General features: G+C 40.5%; 3 protein-coding genes across 3 annotated transcripts; 2 read left to right on the forward strand and 1 right to left on the reverse strand.

Moving 5' to 3' along the window:
• The first annotated feature begins 2,999 nt into the window (after positions 1 to 2,999).
• On the forward strand, positions 3,000 to 5,662 carry apof (apolipoprotein F). Its single transcript, XM_041961209.1, has 2 exons — positions 3,000 to 3,127; positions 3,818 to 5,662. Exon 2 carries the CDS (start codon positions 3,850 to 3,852, stop codon positions 5,176 to 5,178), a length of 1,329 nt encoding a protein of 442 aa, XP_041817143.1. The 5' UTR covers positions 3,000 to 3,127; positions 3,818 to 3,849; the 3' UTR covers positions 5,179 to 5,662.
• Positions 5,663 to 8,652: 2,990 nt separating this feature from the next.
• stat2 (signal transducer and activator of transcription 2) lies at positions 8,653 to 17,973 on the forward strand. Its single transcript, XM_041962455.1, has 24 exons — positions 8,653 to 8,851; positions 9,189 to 9,320; positions 9,445 to 9,589; positions 9,877 to 9,972; positions 10,473 to 10,565; positions 10,665 to 10,743; positions 10,899 to 10,978; positions 11,094 to 11,245; positions 11,551 to 11,709; positions 11,805 to 11,894; positions 12,405 to 12,464; positions 12,614 to 12,634; positions 12,713 to 12,806; positions 13,059 to 13,106; positions 13,221 to 13,304; positions 13,447 to 13,545; positions 13,659 to 13,794; positions 14,270 to 14,322; positions 14,842 to 14,927; positions 15,049 to 15,185; positions 15,326 to 15,514; positions 15,680 to 15,734; positions 15,898 to 15,989; positions 17,113 to 17,973. The coding sequence occupies exons 2-24, from the start codon at positions 9,190 to 9,192 to the stop codon at positions 17,337 to 17,339; spliced, it is 2,406 nt and encodes an 801-aa protein (XP_041818389.1). The 5' UTR covers positions 8,653 to 8,851; position 9,189; the 3' UTR covers positions 17,340 to 17,973.
• Positions 17,974 to 19,357: 1,384 nt separating this feature from the next.
• gpr84 (G protein-coupled receptor 84) lies at positions 19,358 to 20,868 on the reverse strand. The gene is given in 2 exon segments (XM_041961526.1): positions 19,358 to 20,178; positions 20,181 to 20,868. Coding segments are annotated over 2 exon segments (1,200 nt in total). The 3' UTR covers positions 19,358 to 19,666.
• Positions 20,869 to 22,995: the final 2,127 nt, after the last annotated feature.

Here is a 22,995-nt window from a genome sequence, read left to right on the forward strand (position 1 = left end):
GTGACTCCATATTTAAGTTGTAGGTTGCACACTGTGTGTCACTTTTCAGCTTTAGCCTAATGATCTTAATGATTTTCTCTACAGTAGCTGCAAACACAACACTGACAGATCATCACCTTAGTAAGTTGATACTGCAAACTTTTCAGCAAGCAGCTGTCTACTTACACATCCAGACCTCTATGGAGCAGCTTTCGCATTCGTTTCTGTCCACCTGGTGAATGGAAATCTTACATTCACCCTCTTTTAGCTGTGTTTTTTGGTCTCCATCAACTCCTGAGGAAAGTATTTGGCTCTTTAGCTGCTAAATGCTCCACCATGTTCACCAGCCACTCACTAACTCTGCCTGTCTGTCACTTGGTGCTGAGCAGGTAGGGTACAGTGAGTTTTAAGAGCTTTTTCCCTGAAAACAGCTGCTGCTGAGCTACACTGATGAGAGCAGTGAGCGTGAACTAAGGCAGTTAAAATGTGGGCTGTGAAACCAAAACAATGAGCTGAAAGATGCTAAAACTAGAGCTGAGGACCCCTTTCACATTTAACGTAACCATTTAATGCATCTTCTCCATCAACACAACTCTTTAACAGCTTTCCACTAAAACCAGTTAAGGGAAAGACGTCAACACCATCATCGTGCTTGTTTAGTAATGTGTTTGTCCCACGATAAAAAGCTCCACATAATCATTTTACAGTTATATCTATTTTCTGAGAAGAAAATGCTTTTAGACGGATATTTATGTGTGCTGTTAGACCTCCACATTTTTTTTTCTTATTTTCCTGTTTCAGCTACACCCAGTGTCGCGCCATGATCAGAGGTAATTAATGATACACCACACCCTTAAACCCCATCCTCTGCCTCTGTACTGCTCTGTCTGTGGTGGAGTTTTAGCTGAAGGACAAACAAGAGTCCTGCTGGATTTCTCAGCCCTGGAAGGGGGATGGTATCGGCTAGTGTCCTCTGTGGTAGCACATCACCCCCTAGTGCTGTGAAAGCATCTCAGCCAAACGATCGCGCACCATAAATACTTCTGTTGGTTTATAAAGCAAGAACGAATCGCACACACAAGCCAAAAGCATCTCATCATCTACGTTGTGAATCATCCAGAGCTCTCGGGTGCTCGGGCCTGCTTGCTGTCCCCAGATTCAAAATCAAACAGAGGCGTTCAGTTTTAAGCACCACATACCTGGAACAAACTCCCAGAAAACAAGAGGTCTGCTGCATCTCTCAGTTCATTTACATGAGAGCTTAAAACTTTCCTGTTTGTCATTTCCTCTGATTATATTAAATTCTGGACTATTTATTCATATCCTGGCCTGCAGTGAGGCTACACTGTCACTTTTAGTCTCCTCTTTCGTCTATTTCATTCAATCTTAGCTTATTTTTATGTCCTGTTTTGTCTTGCACTTTTTAATGTCTTTTTTTAAATCACCTTGTGTATCTTTTACCTCTTCTCCTAATGCCTTTTTATGTCTTGTCTACAGCACTTCAGTTGTTTTGTTGCTGAAAGGTGCTGCACAACTGAACATGCCTTAACTTGCCTATAGGAATACATACTAAAATGCAGCAGGACAAGATGATTAGGTACTCGAGTATTTTTCCGCAGATGATTGGCTGTACTTGGAATTTATTTATATTTAATTTTAACTATACTCAAAATACAGCACTTTATATAGAGGCTTTTGGGCATCACCTTTAAAAGCAAGAAGAAAACTTTACAAAAACATTCTGATTATGAAGGGAAAATGACTCACATGTGATACAAGACTGTGAGTAAATTAGCTCTAACACAGGTTTTCGTGCCACGATGTTGAATCTGATGCGTGTTTTTGGCTGCCCTGGGCCATTTGGTCTTGAATGAGCCTTGTCCTTTCTCTTTGGAAGGGAGGGGAAAAGCACTGGAGTACTCTAACAGAATAAAGCCATTTTTGTGTGAGGCAAGAAGTGTGTGTGTGTGTGTGTGTGTGTAAAAGTGCAAAAGAAAGAGTATAAAGGAAGTGAGAGGAAGGAAGGCATAGTAGAAGTGGGGAGGGGAACAAAGTGAAAAATTCTTTGCATCTAAATAAAGTAGAACAGGAAGAGGCATGCATGCTGAAACCGTGTAGAGATGACGATCAGTTTTATGCTTGTGCTCCATTGAAAAATGTAGTGTTGCTCTGTGACAGTGACATTTCTGACGCTATTCTTTCACTTTACAATATATCTTTGCTATCAGGTGAAAACTACACATCTCAGATTTCATCATCATCTCACTCAATTGATTTTGAATTATTTAGATAAATTGAAGGATGAAGTGTCCCAATGTTCAAAATCCTACCACCATTGCATGAAAACAGGGCTGTTTGTCTTAGCTCATGAAAAGTTCACTCTTTGGAGATAGATGGCTTTCATTGGGCAGAGACGGCATGCTCCAGGGTAAAGTCAGGCTATTCTGGGTGCTCTGATCGCCACGGAGATGGACTTTTGCCAACAATTTCTATAGTGGGAGTTAATGGCGCTTCAGAAAATAAAGAAGTCATTTTCTAAATACAGTTTGTGCAGAAAAGTGATGTATAAAGATGTAGAAATACATGATAGTGAACAGGTCTGCAGTAACAAACATACACCTGTTATGATGTTGAGTTCTATATATTTCAGATCCTATTTTTGTGAGTGGATCAGTCTTTACCTCAGATAGCCCTGTGTTTTCCTCACTCGTCTCCGGCTTTATAGGAGATAAATTTGCTCACGGCATGAGGGAAAGGTTTCTTTCAAGTATCTGGGTCAAAAACAAAACCTACTGCCTGAGAGAGAGGGAACAGAGGGACGGGGGGGATGAGAGGATCGCAGGCCATGCAAACAAAACTGCTTTGGAACACATGGACTTTCCCCACGTGAATCAATATTCAAGCCCCGGTCTCCCTGTTGAGCAATGAGGCCAAAGAGAAGAGGGAGCTGAAAGACTGATGAGACAGAGGGAGGGCTGTAGGATGTCGTGTAAAGAAGGAGATTCTCATTGGCGGCAAAGAGAAAGAAGACTGCTATGCATGTTTTGAGAAAAAAAGGGAATAAAGGCAAACAAAAAAGCATCCTACATACTGAAGCCATCTTGGTCGCACCGCTGCACTCCGGACTCCAGATCTGTTTATCATTAAGGTAGGTGCTAGACACAGGATCAAAACATGCAATGAAATTATGCAGTTGTGGGTGGAACAACATTTCTATTTTTAGTTGCAGTCAGTACAGGAAAAAGAGAACATGAGCATGAATGTTTCATCCCAGTGTAGAGGCTCTGTAATAGGAGGCATCGCTCCGTCTTGCATTGCTAAAAAACATTGAAAAACATCAATTTTAAAACATGGATTTTTGTTTTGTTTGTGTATAAAGTGGACTCCAACTGTGTTTGACCGCTGCTCTGCTCAGATGTGAGAATCTTGACGCTGAAATATTTTCACTCATAACTTCAGTCTCAGAGGGACTAACTCTGTTTTCACCATGTTACATAATAAGCTTTTTTTTTTACTGCACATTAGGCTTTTTTTGCAGGTGAACTGTGTTAAAGCTCTCAAACCATACAATTAATTGCAGCACTAGAAACATTACCAAATAAGAATTTATGAGTCATTTAATGCTTTTTTTTTTTGCATCTGGAGAGTAACTCGTACTAGCCAATTAATCCCCTTGTGAGGGTAAAAGACAAACATACTCGAGTGCAGGATTTGGTTTAGAATGAAGTTACGTTAAGCAAATAACTCGTGCTCCAAGTTGTGTGTTCACTATGCACAATGAGAACTCATTTGTTTTGTTGTTGGCTTGTTTTTCTTTACACTCCCGTGTTAAATGTAGTGGCTTTGGAGAAAAGCTGTAACAAGACTGGAATGATGTCCTCCAAGTTGAAGTGGCTGATTGTGATCCAGCTCCTGCTGAATGAACAGGCTCTGTGCAGGGTCCCACCTCCTCTGGCGCTGAGAAACAGTCTCCTTCCAGGAACTGACTTCCATGGAGAGGTCGAGGAGACAGACAGACAGGAGCATCAGTCTCTCCTGGGATCCCAACTCCAGCTTGGCCTCCCATCTGCAGAAAACCCTGGTCCTGCATCAGTGTTTGCACAAAAAGAGGAGCGAGTGCGATCTGCCAAACATATAGTATCAAACCTCAGGGCGAAGCTGCGGTGGCAGATTCAAGATCATCTCCACATCCAGCGGAACGTGAGCTGTGAGGAGCTGCTATTTGCCAGCACCGTGGATGACCCGTCGTCCTCCGTGTTCCCCCAGGAGCTGCTGGGTCTCTCTTTAGTGCCCGTGTTGGTGGTGGCAGGCTGCACACGGGAGGCGCAAACCCTGGTGCTCAAACTGTACAACCTGCTGGGAGAGGCGGATACCGAGGAGCTCCTGATGGAGGTGGAGGGTCTGATAGAGAGGAGGATGAAAAAGTTTACTTCTACGCCTGCACCTCCATCGGCCGCCTCGCCTTCAGAGAGGGATCAAGCAGAGCGCCACATAGAGGCTGTGATGTTTAACATCCAGCAGCTGGCCATGCTGGGAGAGGGTTCCTCTAAGCAGGAAGGCCATTGCGAGGGCTGGGCCAGGGTGAGTGGAACCATGCTGGTGGGAACAGCTGTGGAAGGAGCCACAGGTGATCTGGAAGAGGCTGTGAGCACCTGTGAGAGACTGGGCGTCCTGTGTGCTGGAGTGACCGGCAGTGGACTGCTCAAACCTGGGAAGTATGAGGCAGTGTTTAAGAAAGGTAGTCGCGTCCTGCCGTCTGAATCCACACAGCATGAATGTTGGATCCGTCAGTGCAGCGCAGAGGAGGATGTTTCGATCCCCTCTGCCTCTGGCCGACGGATGAAGCGAAGCCCCCAGAGGAGCTGCATCAACAAAAGCGAGGAGCGTGTGTACAACGTGGTGGAGTGGATCCCTGCGGTCAGCACCCTCTACAACCTCGGCACAGCTGTGTATTATGCCTCGGTCAACTGCTCTGAAACAGCCAAGGAGAGAGCCATCCTCAGCGCCGTTGACCTCGGCACGGATGCTCTCATGGTTGCCACGGGGGGGACCGCCGGGGTGGCGGGCTACGCGCTGGGTGCTGGGGTGAAGACCGGCGTCAAAGCTGGCGTCAAGTACCTGCTCAACTCAATGAAGCAGGAAGATGACGTGCTGGTGAACCAGTTCAGCTGGGAGGAGGGCGTCATCACTATCCAGTAGACCGAAGGATCAATAAGACAGCCTGTAAAGCTTTAGCAATAAATATCGTTGTGATTAGTTCATACATTTTTTTAAACAGTGACACAGGATCAATGTTTGTTAACTGACACGGATGAAGAGTAACAAATTGGTTATGATCTAGGTCTAATTATTCTTCATTGAAGACGATGTCAGTTGAGCCTAAAATGTGATGAAAATTACACATTCATTCTCAATAATATATAAAAATGCAAGCTTTGAACCTTTTGGAACAATAGCTCTCTTTGTGTATGATGCATAAAATAATTGAACAATTTATCATATTAAGCAGCAACTTTTGAAGAACTGGTCTCAGGAAATGAAACCGTCAGTCCCTCATGTCTCTGTTTCTGCCATCCATCCAGTGTCTTCTGCTCACTGTCCTTCATCACTCTTGTTTTCTTCCCTCACATCAAAATGTTTTCTCACATCAGTCACATTCTCGCCTCTGGTGTAATTGCAGGGACAGTAGATGGACAAGTAAACTTTGTTGTTTTATATGTTTTTTTCTGTAAATGTCGATAAACTGTATATTAAATCTGTGTGCATACAGAGACTGTCAGTGTGGTAGTTAAGTGCACATTCATATTGATTGGATTGTAGAATACCAGTGAGACTGTGGCAAATGAAAGGCTAGGCTGCAAGGCTACCACAAACCACACCCATATTTATACATCATGCACACCAATAGACTGATGAGCTCCTTGATGACAGGTGTGGTTAACCATCCAATCTGCCCAGGGTGATCAGCAACATCAAAAAACGTCACCTACATTTCCAAACAAAACAGTGGACCATGGCAAAAAAGTCTAAATAATGGATACCTTTGTGTGGAAGAAATAATTAACTGCAGTATTCTGTCATTGAGTAATTGTTAAACTGTTTTATTAACTTATTTTTTGTGTCTTTTTCCTTTTTTTTAGAAGGACAATGAAATTTAAAGTTCAATTTGTATATTTGAGAGTTTAACAGTCTTTATTGCACTTGACTAGGCTGAGGCTAATATCGGTGTTACTGGTGGCAAGGTAGCTTTACATTAGAAGCACACTGAAGGTCCCACATCTACCAACTGAGTTTGAAATACACAATGTATTGTACAAAGAAAGTAAAAACAGGCACTGCAGACACAGAGATGAAGGAATGCTCTTGAAAGGAAACTCTTGCCTGCTCACCCCTGCAAAGGTCCTCAGCCTCCTGTCCAAACGGTGCTGCGTGCATTCTTCCCAGCCAGGAGCAGGTATGTTTATGATAAGAGCTGTGGAAGTCACTCATGGCCGTGTGTTACCACAAGCATTTGATGTGCTACAAAGATCAAATAATTAAAAGTGAACCACAGTGAAATGGCAGGTTACACATTTTTAAGGCACAGGTATAAGTTCCATTTAGCTGCTTTGGTTTCAGGATCCTGGAGCACTCAACAGACACAATGAGAAGTCACAGTGTCTTCTGTGGTTTTCCACCCACAGTTTAGTGAACTCAGTGTCTTTGACAGTTTGAATGTCTCCATCTTTGGCAATTTTCTGTCCTCCTTTGTGTGTGTGTGTGTGTGTGTGTGTGTGTGTGTGTGTGTGTGTGTGTGTGTGCACTTCTCTCTCTAAGCCCCCACTTAATTTCTCAATGAATCCACAGTTAGAAGCTACCTATAAAAAATACATCACATTAGCTCTTTAATTTTAGTGGAAAGAAATAGGGAATGAGCTGGGTTTTGTTTAATCAGATAAGCCAAACAGAACACACAGCCTGCTTCCAGGTAATGGAAAAATGATTTGATTTAATTAGAGGAGATACACTAGTTTAAGATCTATTTAATAGTGTTAGATAAGATGTCTGTTTGTCTAGAAGGAAAATAATCTCAGTTTGAAAGCTCATTCTCAGGTTTTCCCATCTGTCCACGGATATAACAAAACATCAGGGAAATTTGTTAATTATAAGTTAACACTTTTTGGTTTAAGTGAAAATCATTCATTGACACCTTTGTGCGTTTAAGCTCCAGCAGCAGTGTGACTCTGGCCTAGGTAGCATATAGATATTTATTTCTTGTATAGTCCATGCTGTGTTGCTGACACTCTCTACAGCCAGAACAATTTGATGAAACCTGGACCAGTCACTGCAACAACAACAACAACACATTTCTCTGTGCTGTGACAAACTCAACACACATATTTATTATTGCTTTACACAGACTTTAAACATGTCACTCTGTTTATAGAGAAAAATATGTTACCACGATATATTACGATATACCAGAACTGAAGCTGTTATGGAGGACTTTGAGGTCCTCTGCATGGTCTTTGAGAATGTGGAGACTTTCACAACCTGACAAGGACTTTACATTCTGCAAATACACACAATTACACATGATTGCATTATTATATTTTGTACATCCATGTATACTCAATTTACAGAGAATATTATTGCAAAGTTATCAATTAAGGGAAGGTAAATGAAACTAATTTGAAAAAAGTACATAATTCATGGATAGTCCAAACATCTTGTGAGGTGGGGTTGTGGTGGGCAAATTTAAAATCAGGACCTCTGAATTTCTGCAGCCTCGTCCACAGCCCCATGATGATGAGTCTCTGCATGCAAATTATAAATTCTTACATTAAATCAAAATCCAAACTCATTTCTGTAATGTGTGTAAAGAGCGACATCAGCTGGTGAAAGTTGGAACTGAAGAGATGAAAAAAATACTAATACTGTTACATTTAAATTACATAAGTAATGTTCACAAAGGGCCAGGTGTACCAGGAGGGTGGAAAAAATACCAGGGTTATTATTTTAAAACCAAGTCATTCTCTTTCAGGAGACACAACAAACTGTTTATTTGGAAAAAAAAAGTCAAATAAAAGTTGCCTAATATCCATTTAACAAAATGTTAACTTTTAAACATGCTCTTTAGGTAGGCGCAGTGGTCGCAAATAAGTAGGTATGTTTACTGAGGCACCATTTCTTGGTACTTGCACCTTACCATTATCACAATTTGGCTATTTTTTTTTTTTTTTTACATACAAACATGAACGTAATGTCAAGTGAAACACAGGATATTGTGCATTGTTATTAAAATATAAAGTAGCTGTGGCGTGGGTTATTCTGACTCAAACTGGACTATTGGAGACACATAACTGATTTGAAAGTAAGTGCGTCACATGCTCGCTTCATCACCACTTTCATAACATTATTTCTCGGGAAATCGCCAGACTGGGCCGTAAGTTTCGATTTTGCTGACCACGCCCCAGCGTACAGATTGACATGAGGGTGTGCCAATGGTGAGTGCTGTTTTGGCTCCGGGCTCGACCAATGAGCTGCTACCTCTGAGCACGCACGGAAACTGTACGACTTAACTCGAACATTTCGGCTCTTAAGTGCTCTAACGGCAGATGTATCAGAGCCAAAATGGCGCCCTCTGTTAGCTGATGAGATACTGCTCGGGAGGGACAAGTCGATGTCCAATGAAACAGAGAAGGAAGCGAAAACGACGACGGCAACAACACTCATGCAGGCATATTGTTAGAAGTTCTGTTTTACTAACGTCCAACAGCGCTTACAGCTAGTTAGGAACACGAAAAGCGAGGTAGCAATGCGCCTGTTTTAAACTAGCAGTTAAGTTACTACGACATTTCTAAGTGGACTCGTGCTGACAGCATACAATAAGGTGAGTAAATTTGTTTTTACTAATGGGTCGAGCATTGTCTGCGAGTCTGCAGGTAAGCATATAAATAAAATACACTCAAATAGCTCATTAAACACATATTAAACAGAATTTGCTGTCATTTCATGTTATACAGTAAGTATATAGTCACCACAGACTTTGCATGTGCCCTGTCAGTTGCAGATTACAGACTTGTGTGAACATTCGCATTTAATGGCACTGTCTGTTAGAGCAGAGATATTATTCTAGGAGAGGTTAGCACAAGCAGTCCTATACTTTACACGCACTCAATAAATATGGTGTGCTGAGTTCATGTTCGTGTTAACTTGATCAACCTCAGGATGACCCAGTGGGAGAGACTGAGGCAGCTTCCTGTTGTGTACGGACAGCAGTTGCATGAGCTCTATGACAGGGATGCTTTGCCTATGGATGTTCGGCACTACCTGTCAGCCTGGATAGAGAAGCAGGAGTGGTAAGGCAACACTATTTTTGTTTTAACCCTTAAATCATTCAGCCCACATTATGCCACTCGATAATTATAGTAAATCACCCCATTTGTAAAATACTCTACTTATATCATGTTTTTTATTCTTCAGGCATCGAGCAGCGCGGGATCATGATTTGGCTGTGGTGCTGTTCCAGGTCCTGCTGGAGAATCTGGATATCCAGCACAGCCGCTTTGTCCAGGAGGAGTCGTTCTTACTCCAGCACAACATTAGACGCTATAAACAGAACTTTCAGGTTTGTGGAAATGGGATTTGTGGAAAACAAAAGCATCTTTGTTATAAATTGGAAATATCCACTGTAAATATGAGGACCATAGTGGTTCTGATCAGCTCACTTTACATCGATTGGCATGGTGATTGAGTACCTATTTGCATGTTGCCTGAGTCCTCTACCCTGCTGCAAGTATAGTCAGACTGTAAAGCAAGCCCTTTTTATCAATATTGTAAGTGTTTTTGCTCCCATTATACTTTTAAGTACTTAACTTTGACTCTGACAGCCTTATGACCTCTCTCCCCTGACAGAGGTACCTGGAAGACCCGTGTGCTTTGGCAAGCACAATCCTGTGGTTTTTGGAAAAAGAGAAGGAAATCCTGCAGAGTGCTGATCTGGCTGAGCAGGTTGGGACAACATTTCATTAACTTATTGACACATCAAATGTAATGGATGGGACGCACCCAGCTGCTCATACGGCATTGTAATGAAAACAGCAAGCAAATGAAAACAATTACTCACATTGCTATAAAAATGGCAGTTGACATCTGACATTTTCACAATCAAATGTTTTATCAGATCATCTAATATGACTCATGAATCTTGTGGGTCTGCAGTACTGTAACTTCATTCAAACCAAGGTGTCCATTGGGAATTTCCATTGTACATTTTTGCCAGTTTTCAGTTGTTCTGATAAATATAATTGCAGTTGTTTAGAAAGGGCTACACTAAATACAAACTACAGCCCTCAGTGTGTGGGCTAAAAAGCAAAGATTTTCCACCAAGCAGTGATATTCTCTTAACTGCCACTTTCACTCACACTTATTTTTTTCTCTGCAACAAGATGACCCAGCATCCCATCCTAAATACTTTATATCTTTATACCTGCTCCTTTGCTTTGTCTCAGGTCCAGTTTCTCCGCGTAGAGCAGGAAGCCATGGAGACAAGCAGCCAGCAGGACTTTGAACGTAAAATGGCTGGCCTCAGGAATGAAGTGCAGGTGCAGATTATATTGTTTTATGCCACTATGTTGTGCATGTGGATGGCAGATAATAGCAGATAATACAGTTGATTCTTTATTTTTTATTTTGGGATATAGTGCATGGAACATACAATGATATGTCTGGAGGAGCAGCAAGATGAGTTTGATTTTAAATATCAAACCTACAAGATGGAAGGTAAGCAGATCAAAAACTTCTGAATATATTTCCATTCTCTGATAATGTTCTCTGAGGATGAGTAATGAAGTTATTAGTAACAGGAATCACAGCTACATGTTGTATTTGTTTTTGCCTGTCTTGCATGGAAACTGTGATCCTACTGTGGAAACTAGCTGTGGTAGACGAGGCTGTGAAGAAAGAACAAATGAGAGTATGTCAGTTACTCATCAACAGACTGAATGAATGTAAAAAGGTATGGAGCGATTCATGTTCTTAAATAACACCATTATCTCTTCAGGCCAGTTCTTTTCATAATTTTTTCTTCTTTATTTTGTTTCAATTTTTGTCACACACAATCACTTTCTCAGAGCACACTCTCAGACCTAAGTAAGCTTCTGGACAAGACTGAGGACCTGATCGACATATTGGTGAAGAAAGAGCTGGTGGAGTGGCAGAGGAGGCAGCAGAAAGCCTGCATTGGTGCTCCAGACAATGTTTGTCTGGATCCGCTTGAGAACTGGTGTGTTTGTCCTCACATGCTCCACATCATTTTTATTCTTTGGCATTTACTCTATATAATCACATTAGAAAATTGCCATGTAAAATAATTGCTTGGTTGGAAAAAACTGCTGTTTTAAGTTGATAAAACTACTAAGTCAGGACGGAAATTGTGAAAATGCCTTACAGCTGAAATTTGAGATTTTCCCAATCCCACCACCAAGAGTATCACCACTGTGTTTTTCATTTGTTGGTGTTGTATTTTTTCCATTTTTCAACACCTGTGTGAACGTACTCACTTTTGCTCTTTTCCTTTTGTTTTTGTAGGTTTACCTGTATGGCAGTGTGTCTGTTCCAGGTACAGGAGTTTCTTAGTAAGCTGGAGGAGCTGGTTGAAAAAGTGTCCTATGCCAATGACCCTGTGAAGGCCAAAAAACCTGCACTGCAGAGGAGAGCAGATACTCTTTTAAAAGACTTACTCAAGAGGTCTCTCTTTTAGGAAACTTTTTTTTACATTCTCTCGCTCTCTTATGATGTCCTTGTGAAGAATCCTGACGTTATTGTTTTTCTGTTTCTTGAAGTTCCTTTGTGGTCGAGACTCAGCCATCAATGCCTCAGGGGAAAGGACCCCTAGTGCTCCGCACAAATGTCCAGTTCTCTGTCAAGACCAGGTCAGTGTGCTAATGCAGACAATCACTACAATGCAATGTTTTTCTTTAGTCTATTTGATTTCTGTGACTTAATCTATATATAGAGTCCTTTCTAGGTACAATACATTCATTGTGATATAGAAATCAGTAACAGTTGTCATAATGAAATATGTAGTTATTGTAACAATCATAATAATGATGCACTGCACCTTTAACTACATGAACAGACCAATACACAGTGTTGTAGTGAAGGTAAACCCACCTAAACTCAGTTTGCATGGGTGGTGGTAGATTGTAGTTCACCACATAAATATTACAACAGTTCCAAAGTAATATCATGATATTAAAGAGAAGATCATAATTTAATGCAAAGCCTTCTGTCCTTTTCCAACATGTGAGTTTGATCTATCAAACTTACGTTGTTCCACAGTGTAAACTTGCTTATTTTTACTCATATTTCTCACATTTTATTGTTTGCTATCTTCTAGTCTTCTAAGTTCTGAAATCTTACACCTGATTTAATGTTCTCAGACTTCTCGTTAAGTTTCCTGAGCTGAACCACTCCATGAAAGTGAATGTGTCCATGGACAGGTGAGAGTCCTCCTGTAGTTATTGTGAGTTATTCTGACTACACACAGAGCAAAGCATGCAGCCTTTAGTTCTTGATATCAGCCAGCAGAGGAGGATGTTTTGCAGCTGCCCTGTGGTCACTAATATGTTTTTCTCCCCCTTGAAATTAGGGAGGCTCCTAAGATCAAAGGGTGAGTATCTTTTTACCTTTTAACTTTTATACATAATTTGACACGAATTTGTTTTTACTAAACCTGATATGTTCGTAGATATCGCCGATTTAATGTTCTGGGGACCAGTACCAAGGCCTTGAACATGGCAGAGAGCCAGAGTGGGGGCATGGTGGCAGACTTCAGACATCTGGTGAGTGTTAATGATTTGTGAAAAGAAAACCTCTTAAATGACAACTGAGGGGGAAAAAAAGCCTTTCAATCACTTTCAAAAGATGAATTATTCAGGGATTAAATTCTGTCCTATACTTCACGCTCACTGTTGTCACATACACATGAAACAATCTCAAGCATCAGCAGGAAAATTTTAATCAACAATAATCACTCTTTCATCTCAGGTGGTAACGTTGTTTGACTAATTTTGTGTGCTATTATTTGTCTGTAGACTCTGAAGGAGCAGAAGTCTGGAGGTGGTGGCAAAGGAGTCAGTGATGTGAGTTGACTTTGGCAACCCTGAAGAAACTGAGCGTACACTTTAAATAAGTAATTCATACTTCAAGGACATGTGAAGAACCAAATAAAAATCTGTGTGTTTTGGTGTTGACAGATTTCTCTCAGTGTCACAGAGGAGCTTCACATCGTCTACTTCAACACTGTATTTGAGCATAAGGGCCTGTCAGTTGAGTTACAGGTGTAGTTTCTCATGCTTTTTTCATGTTTTCTTTTAGAAAAAACATACCCTACATGTATTCTGTATAAAAATGATATCTTTTTTTTTTGATAAGGGAAATAGGCCCTAAATAAAAGTTGTTTTTTCCTGGCACCCAATCTAGGCCTCCTCCCTCCCAGTGGTCATCATCTCCAACTCCAGCCAGCAGCAGAGTGCCTGGGCATCAGTCCTCTGGTTCAACATGGTCAGTCTGGACACCAAGGTGAGATATCCCTGTCACTAACACGCCATAAAGTATTTCACTTTTTAGTTGTGATATTAGAAGGTATTGGGGAGTAATTTTGTATGAGTGTGTTCATGTGCATGTTTCTCCAGGACGTCATGTTCTTCGCCAACTGTCCTGCAGCCACTTGGCCGCAGTTTGGAGAGATGCTGAGCTGGCAGTTTCTTTCTGCCACTAAACGTGGTCTGAATGATGCTCAGCTGGAAATGATTGCAAACAAACTCTTTGGTAAATCCTGCTTCTATGCACTGCTTCAGTTGCTTGTCTGAGTTGATTCATGTGTGAGTCACATAATATCAGGTCTGATTTTGTCACAAGTTACTAAAAGGTATCTTGCCTTTTAAGACTGATTGTCTTTACATTTAAAGATAAATAACTAAAAACAGTAACATTTCAGGTTTCAAAAAAGCTAAAAAGTTTGATCACACTGTCACCCCTCAAAACTTAATCAGCTTCACAACAGCTTTTTAATTTATATACATTACTGTTGCTTGTCTCCAGTGGAATGAGTGTTCATGGTATTGTATTGGAATTATGAAGACACCCTGCAGCACTTGTGCCAAGTTCACATTGATTTTTCAGATAATGATAAGGCCTGCACAGTATAATTCAGTGTCCTTCATGGCTTGTAAGCATGTTTTATTATAGATTATGTCAGTGAGTGAGAGTTGCATAATGCATTTTTTATTTTCTATCCCACCAGGAAGGATGCAGAACTATGACAACTGCACAGTAGCTTGGTCAAAATTTAGCAAGGTAAGAATAATGAATTGTAGAACATATTTTTCAGCATGGCTCAAGGGATTAACTTTAGATGTAACATCTTGCCTCGAAATTTCTCGTCTTTGCTTATCCCCTGACTTTTTTTTCCACTTTTTGTGTTAAATGGCTCAACAACTATTGGATGGATTGCCATTACTTTTGGTACAGACCTTGAGATGAATTGTTGTTACTTTAGTGATTCCCTGATTTTTGTCTAGTGCCATCAACAGGTCAAAATGTCAGTTTGTTCAGTGTTTTGGTTTATTTACAAATACTTGCAAAACTCATTACAATATCGTCATGTATTTTGTGTTGAAGATAGTATGTATGTCACTAAGTGATTAGAATCAAAATCAAACATTGCACCTCAACTTTTATCAATCGTTCAATTTGGTTTTCTGTACAATGAGAATTACAGCCTCACAGAGCCACACCCTAGTTTTGTTTGTTTATTCTTTATAAATATACTCTGTAGGTGTGTGTTGATGACCTTTTCCACCTCTTTTGTTACAGGAGAGTACTCCTGACACTTTCTGGGTGTGGTTTGATGGCATCTTGGTGATGGTGAAAACATACCTTGAAGACCTGTGGAGGGATGGGTATGTTTTCTCAACACAGTCTAACTTGGATTCAGTACAGAGCAGTTCAACCCATGCCTTTAATTCCTGGGTAATGGAAGAAGTTTCTTGTTTTATATGAGACTTTGTATCTGTACTGTAGCCACATCATGGGGTTTGTGAGCAAAGGCAAAGAGAAGTCCCTCCTGAAGAAAAAACAGAGAGGCACATTCCTGTTGCGCTTCAGTGGAAGCGTCATTGGTGGAATCACCTTCTCTTGGGTGGAAACCTCCATAACCGGTGAGATATTTTTACTTCATAATCGTTCTGAAAAATATTTTGAAATTGTTGCATAACAGACAGAAATACATACAAGTTTCCTGTCCTACTAGTTAAATTCGCCTTTTTTTCATTGACTGACCATTCTCTGTCTATTGTAGGTGAGCCTGATGTAAAGACAGTCGAGCCCTTCACCAAAGTTGACCTTTGCCAGATACCCTTCCATGAAATCATCAGGAATTTCCAGATCCTCGAAGCTGAAAATATCCCAGAAAATCCTCTGCTTTACCTATATCCCAACATCCCTAAAGATGAGGCTTTCGGAAAATACTACTCTGAGAAGAGTGGTGGTAAGGACATCTAATTACTCACTTTGCTTTCCGCAATCAAGTTTTGGTTCATGTTGTTTGGACAGTGTTTTGGCTAGCAGTAGTCATTGGCAAAATTCCACTTTGTCGATAGCACAGGGGATGAATGTGACTCATTAAATCACATCTAAACTCATTATCTTTCAGATGACAGTCCTTACATAAAGTACATCAAAACCAAGCTGATGTTTGTTTCAAAGGAGTAAGTATATTTATTCATTTTAATTTTGTGCTATTTGCACAGACACAACAACTCTCAACAAAAACTAGAAATGCACTTACTTCATGCAAGGAGCGGTGTACCCATGGCCTTTTTTATGTCATGAGCAACTGGTTGTAATGACTGTTTGTCATTGGTCATGTAGGAACACACTGGAGGCTAGGTCACCCATGTCCTCTGACATGGCACAGGGTGAAGGCCTGGAGGCAATGAATAGCCTGTGTGGAGAGGCAGCTGGTGAGTCATAGCTCTCCTTGCTGTCCCATCCGGCTGAAAACCTCATCAGACAGATCGCTCTCCCTTTGTCACAGAGCTTTGTGTTGCCCTCTCTATTTTGGCTTTGTGGTGTAGGAAATCAGTAGATAGATGTCAGGTGACAGCTATGAACTTCTAAATTATTAGCTGTGGGGCTGTTGGCTACTTCTGCTGAACATAAAACTAACTGGTGTGGTGGTGATTGGTTTGAGCTAAACTGTTACTAACTTTTTTTTTAAGGGATCTTTGATTGTACCTTCTGATGCTTGAGCACTTTAACTTCTTGTTTGTACTGAAATCAATTAAAAAACACTGTAAAATAAAAACAGCATAAACAATACCATGAGTAATGACCAGACCAGAAATCAAAGCTAATGTGGCTGCATTACTGTTATTTTGTTATTGTTATCATTGTTATCAGGACTAATTGTGGTAGCGATAGCATTTAATTTTACAGTGATTCAATTTCAGTCCACTGGACACACATGTTTCATTGCCCGCAAAGTCATGCATAGAGCGATAATTTTTCCTCTTTCAGTCCAGCAAATTCTGATCTTGACTGCTTGCAGATCTTTGCACCAAGCTTTAGCACCACTGGTTGGAGGATTTTATTACCACTGGACAGAACCAGGCTAGCTATTTCACTGGTTCCAGTCTTTAAGCTAAGATAAAACAAATGGCTGCTTCCTGTGGCCTCATATTTAATAGTTAAAGTGAATAAGTGTGCATGTGTTTCCCAAAATGTGGAATTACAAAAGTATGAGTTGAGCTTGAGTGCTGTACTTCATCTTATAATTTAGGACAATTACTTTTAATTGAGCAATTAAATGAGTTAAGCAAACTGAAAAGAAAATACAAATACTAAACATGACTGTTTATTTATTTGCATGCATTCATTGCATGGGCACTGCATGAAATTTTTGAGTATCTTGCAGAAATCCTTCTGGTCTGTGTGGTCCTACAGCAAGTCTGTACTTCCTTTTTTCTGTTGCAATGTAAATCACATTTTTGTCACTCTCATTTCCTCAGTAGTACCTGTAATAAACCACACAACCATGACAGCAGAAACAGCATCTCTCTCTCTTGTCCCCGTCTCTGCTCTCAGAACAAAACGGGAATCCTCAGCCTCTGAACTCACCTCTGGAAATGTGTCACCCTGATCCCATGCTGTCTGACACTGTTGCAGCCCCAGATGAGTTACTGATGTATCTCAACAACCCTAACCTCTTCACTGACTCTGACATCTTGCAAGATGAGCCAGGGCTGCCTGATTTCAGTCTTCAAGGATTTAATTGCCTGCCCCCACAATCCTGTGGAAGCATTTTCCAATAAGCCACTGTTGTGCATACCAAACCACTCTATCACTCATCATCAGCTTTTCTTTCAGCTACTTATGTTAAAACATCCATGTCACAAAATTGTAGTGCGTGTAGCAAATCCAGTGTTAAGGTAAAATTTGCTTTGAATGCTGTTTGACAGCCCCTCTGCTACTCTCGTCAGCTTTTAAATGCTTGTGTGCATAATCATTAGAACATGACTTTTAGAATTGCTGTTTATCATGTTGTACTCTTTTCAAAAATTACTCAATGAGACTATTTTAAGTAGAGATAATTGAAGAAGTTGGGCTGGCACCTATACTAGACCCCTGACCTATCATGCATCATGAACTCTTATGCATAAAAAGATGTGCACTCTGGGACCCTTTTGAGTTATGATTATGCATCAAAGGAATGCTATAAAACTGACCATTGAAGCAGTTGTGAAGAAGTTAATATGAGGTATCCTAGAATACGTTAGAGACTGCACATAATTTATTGTTTCAACATTTGTAATTATAATGCTGCCACCTACAATTTGTGACAAACTACTGTAACAAGGCACTTCCTTTAAGTTATATACTTTTATATTAACCTGCTCATTTCAATTACAGTGAAATGTTATCACCAATAAAAGAGAAATGACTGGTTGTATATTCTGTTTATTCACAACAAGTCGGAACTCAACAGATATGATTAGTTGTTTTTATATTATGTTCACAATAGATTATTTGTTACAGACTACTGCATCGAATTAAAGTTTCAATCAAAATCTGTTTAAACAAAACGAATTTGTGCGGCTCTACAGAGATTTCAGATTCTCTAATAACTTGTACAATAGTGTTGACCCAACGTAATGCAAGTTATGGTCGAGTTTCATTCATCCTCCTCCACCAGCAGCAGGCAGGTGTTGTCCGCGACCTATTATAAGCTATTTTACGGCCTCCACAGTTTAACCAACCCGGTAACTTAATGCTAACTAATGATGAAACACGAACAGCAAACAAACTGAAAACCAGATGTTTTTTAGGGATTGGTGGAGCGAGAATAAGAGCTAAAGGTCAGTGAATACTTTATTGTTTGGCCAGGTGGCCAGTAATAACCTCAAATGTTGCTCTGGCCTTTTTTGCTGTTTGATGTGAAGCATATTTTTTTTTGGCTAATATGTCAGTTAGCTAAGCTAACTGTTAGCTGTTGTGGTTGTTAAACGCTGATTAAGTGTTGGTTTAGGTGTAGTTTAATCTAGCTTTACTCCAAGGTTGCTGGCCAAAAATGGTTAAGAGCAGCATCAACTAATTTATTTTTATGTGTATATGCCTAATTTCACTTGATACTACAGAAAACCGACAGTGAAGTAGCACATCATATTTTTAGGTGTGCTGAAAGGGAGGGATGGTAATATTAAACTAGTTGTTGACGTTTGTCCAACACTTTGGTCCATATTGAAAACCAGTCAGGATAAATACTTATGACTTTGGTGATCACTTCACTTGAAAGTGCCGCATTAAAGTCAGGATCTTTATTTCCACTTGCCCAGCAGTTAAATTCTTAACACAATACCCTAAAGGCTGCCTTCATAGTTTGGCCTATCAAAGCTTTGTATGACATGCCATTGTTTACTGTCTTCAAGTTGCTCCACCTGAACCCTTTTTATCATTAGTCACGCTATTGCCATGTGTGAGGCAAAAAAGAGTTGAGACGTAGCTTACTGAATTACTGAGAGAAAGCGTGTTATGTTTGACAGGAATATCCTGAGCTGGTTGTTTGTCATATGATGTAACAGCCAGAAAAGTAGTGACGTATAGGCTAATTGTTCCACAAGATTCTGGCACAACATTGGATTATGTTTCACAAAACAGAATTTATTATGATTGTCATTCTGAACACATAACACATCCTTGTACATACTGTATATATTACACACTGAAAAAGCATTAGCAGTCTGAAATGTTGGTGTAGGACTTATTAGGCCCGTAGGGGTCACTATGCTAGGGGGACATTATCCTATAGGAACCTTTGTCCAGGTGACAGGTGCTGCTGGACGGAGGAGCAATACAATTTTTGACTGCTGCGCCAGGAGGGGTAACATGCTGTATTATTGTATCTTGCAGCCCCTCAGTGGCTTTAAGTTTAGGCTTAGCAGCTACATTTGGTAATGCCACATAAACACATTTTGTTTGTTAAATTCATCCTGTGCTTTTGTTCACTACCTGAGACCTACTTCTTCTCTTCTCCTACTTGAACAAACAGAAGAGCAACTTAAACTTGATAGTGATGAATATAAGCTGCATGATGTCAATCATGTGCCATCTGTCAAAAGAGTAATATCATACTGGGCTTGTGTCAGAGGCGGGTGAATGGTGCAGCAGCCCTGGAGAGCAGCACATAGTAGGCCTGTCGAAACTGTCGGTTCATGACAGCGTAGATCATGGGGTTGATACAGCTGTTCAGCCAGGTGAGGTTTGCGCAGAACATATGCAGTACCCGTGGGGCGCGGTTCTGTTTGTCGGCTATGTTGAGCAACAGGAAGGGTACGAAGCAGAACACAAAGCACAGGAAAACAGTGAAACACATGCATGTCACACGCCTGAATTCACCGTCATCTCCTGATGTTGCTGAGTGGGACGAGGATGCTGCACCCATGGGTGCAGGTGTGGATGAAGGTGATGTAGGGATAATATCAGAGGTAGGCTTACTGGCTGCTGGTGAATTTGAGGCCGCGGCAAAGCTGTTTTCACATGTGCTCTTATCCTTATTTTGGGTTTGATCCGCCTGGCTGCTTATCTCACAACTACATGTGTTGTCCATACTGCTCTCTACACCACTGTTATCAGTCCCTTGTGCTGAAGAAGTGCTTCCTTCCTGGAGGACCGACGGCTGAACCTGTAGCGGAGTAGAGCCTGTGAGGCAATCTTGACACGTCTGTAAATGAGGAGGTAGAATGCGCCAATGCAGCCCAGGCCGACAAAAAAGTAGAAAAAGAGCAGGATGGTGCTGTAGGGGCGACCCCTGGTTCGATGGAAGCTGCATGTGCAGACCTGTGGCACAAACACATACACAGGCCAGAGTGGGCCAAAGCTGGCCAGGCCTAGTACCCATGTTGAGATCAGGAGTAAAACAAGACCATGTTCAAAGAAGACACGGTCAAACACAGTCCTTTTTGCAACCAGGAGGTATCTACTCACAGCTACCAGGCAGAGGGTCATAATGGAGACAAAGTTGGAGAGGAAGAGGAGCAGGCCGAAGATGCTGCACCAGAGTTGGCCACTGCGCCATCTAAGGTGTAGATAGGAGTCAACTGAGATGGGCTGCAGTATGGTGCAGTACAGGAGATCAGCCACAGCCAGGTTGATGATCAGCATATTGAAGCGAGTCCTCAGATGCGGGTCTAAGGCGAAGGCTAGAATGGTCATCAGGTTCCCCACAGTACCAGTGATGGTCACAAAACATCCCCACAGCACAGCAAAGTAGCGGTAGACTATGACTGAAGGACTGTAGCAGGAGAAGAGGTCATCCTCTGTTTGGTTTGTGTGATTCATCAGCATTCTGTCGACTGAGAGGAGTCAGAATGTAGGTTAACTTCTTTGTAATGTGCTCACAGGAAGTTACACTCAAACAGAAAGCCAGTCCTCTCCACCTCTCTTTCATGTATCACCAGTGCCTCAGATGAAAAGGGAAGTCGCAGGTGATCAACAAAATTCACCATTTCCCTTTCACAAAAACCACTCTTGTTTATAGTCCTCATGTTCTAGTCATTGTTTTGTTTCATTATATTTTGTGGGGACAGTTTTAAGTATAAGAATGTTTTCAAGGTTTTCAACAGTTTCAGGTTAATCTAATGCAGCAATAATAATAATAAATTTAATTTCTAGTGCACTTTTCATCAGCAGGATCTCAAAGTTCACACACAAAGTTAAAAGTTAAACAAAAAAAAAGTTAAAGCAATGCTCAATGAAAACTTGTATGTAATTTAATTTACAACTGTTGTGTACAAGTGCTGTGCCGCTAGTAAACTGAAATCCATTGTCTGGCAAGCATAAATAACTCAACAACATTAGCCATTATATGGCCATTATATAGCAAGTATAAATGAGCAATGTACGAAGCAGAAACAGGTATTGTGTACGGTATGATCTTAAAAGAATTAAGATTATTCTCAGAATGGAGAAATTCACTAATTTCTGTCTAAACTCAAAATTCAGAAATTATATGATTAATTTGAACTCTTTTCATCTCACTAATCTTCACAAATATGTTCACATCACTGAGGTGACCTTTGCATATAGATTATGACTTTCAGTTAGGGAATCATTGCATAAAATAAAGCCTAAATTTAATATAAAACATATGATGAAGAAGATTTAAAACAAATTCAGCATTTTTATTCAAAATGTAATTCACAAGGCAAATAAAAGCCCCTGCTTCAAAGCGAAACACTCACCTTAAAGCTGAAGGTTTCTGCCAGTCTTTAACTATAGCTTTAGATGTGTCATTCTCACCAGTGATCTGGTGCACTGAACATCTGGCTTCCAGCTGGGATTTGGTCGTGTTCGTATCCTCTGTGTTGCTTTAGTAGCCTGTGCATGATGAAATGGTATGCAGTGATTTTCAATTTCATGTCCAAAATCAGGAAGAGATAATTTGCATATTTCCTACAGAACGTTTATGAATGAATCAAATGTTTTACCACATTTAACATAACATGTCTTACATAGATGCAGTTTGTTTTTTGCTTTTGGAGGCTTAAGGAAGCTTCATAATTAGCCTCCTCACAAATTACGGGATAAATCAGGATGTCATCAGTTTTCACTTGGTTAGTTCAGAGGATGAACAAAATTAGGTCATTTGCCTACAGTGTGAATGCTAATAGTGTTCATAGGCCTACTATTTGATCAAAATGTGTGTAATATAAAATTACCCCAGTGCTTGTGACACATTTATGAAAGTGAAAGTGTTTGTGGTCATGTCAATTTGTATATGCCAAAATCACACATTATTAAACCGTCTGTAGCATAGCTCTGGTGTTATTAATCCTGGTGTTTCCATGCTTGTGCCATGGGATTGTGTGCATGTTGTGGTTTGTATAGTACAAATGTGCACGTAATGGAAATACCTACTATCACAGTTGTAAAGTGCATTCTCCTGCTGTGCTGTTGCAACTATTCCTCTATGCAACACATTTCTGTTCAGCTGTGCAGTGTCGTGCAGATGGAAAATATGTTTAACATTTTTCCGTATAAACAAATCTCCACAGAGACATACAGCAGTTTACTAGTATGCTTGCTCAGACTTAATCTTTCATACACAAATGTACAATGTTTTTGTCAGTGGTATTTTAGGAAATAATCTATGCAGTCATCAGGGAAATATATTAGCAACAGTTACACCTAAAGAAACAGAAAAAACAAAATTAATTTGACTTTTTGTCTAATTTTTCTTAAATTATTTATTTCCACACTGGCTGTATTTTCTTTAGACAGTAAGTGTAAACATTGATAGCTGCATAGTGCTCCAGTGGCAATTACTTCTTCACTGCAGCTGCAATGATGAATAAGTGATGAGCACACAAGAATAAATGCATACACTTCCTGTTAATGCCACACAGTGGTATATACACACTATTACGTACAGGCCCAAGTGTGTATGTTCATACATACAGAGCAGTAAGTTGA

This window comes from Chelmon rostratus, chromosome 2, assembly GCF_017976325.1.
Source record: "Chelmon rostratus isolate fCheRos1 chromosome 2, fCheRos1.pri, whole genome shotgun sequence".
Lineage (NCBI taxonomy): Eukaryota > Metazoa > Chordata > Actinopteri > Chaetodontiformes > Chaetodontidae > Chelmon > Chelmon rostratus.

Coding starts and splice junctions, on each gene's coding strand:
- stat2 (XM_041962455.1), top strand. CDS start 9,190: ATGACCCAGTGGGAGAGACTGAGGCAGCTTCCTGTTGTGTACGGACAG. Junction 12,635..12,712: donor GAGGCTCCTAAGATCAAAGG/GTGAGTATCTTT, acceptor ATATGTTCGTAG/ATATCGCCGATTTAATGTTC. Junction 15,990..17,112: donor CCTGTGTGGAGAGGCAGCTG/GTGAGTCATAGC, acceptor CTCTGCTCTCAG/AACAAAACGGGAATCCTCAG.
- apof (XM_041961209.1), top strand. CDS start 3,850: ATGATGTCCTCCAAGTTGAAGTGGCTGATTGTGATCCAGCTCCTGCTG.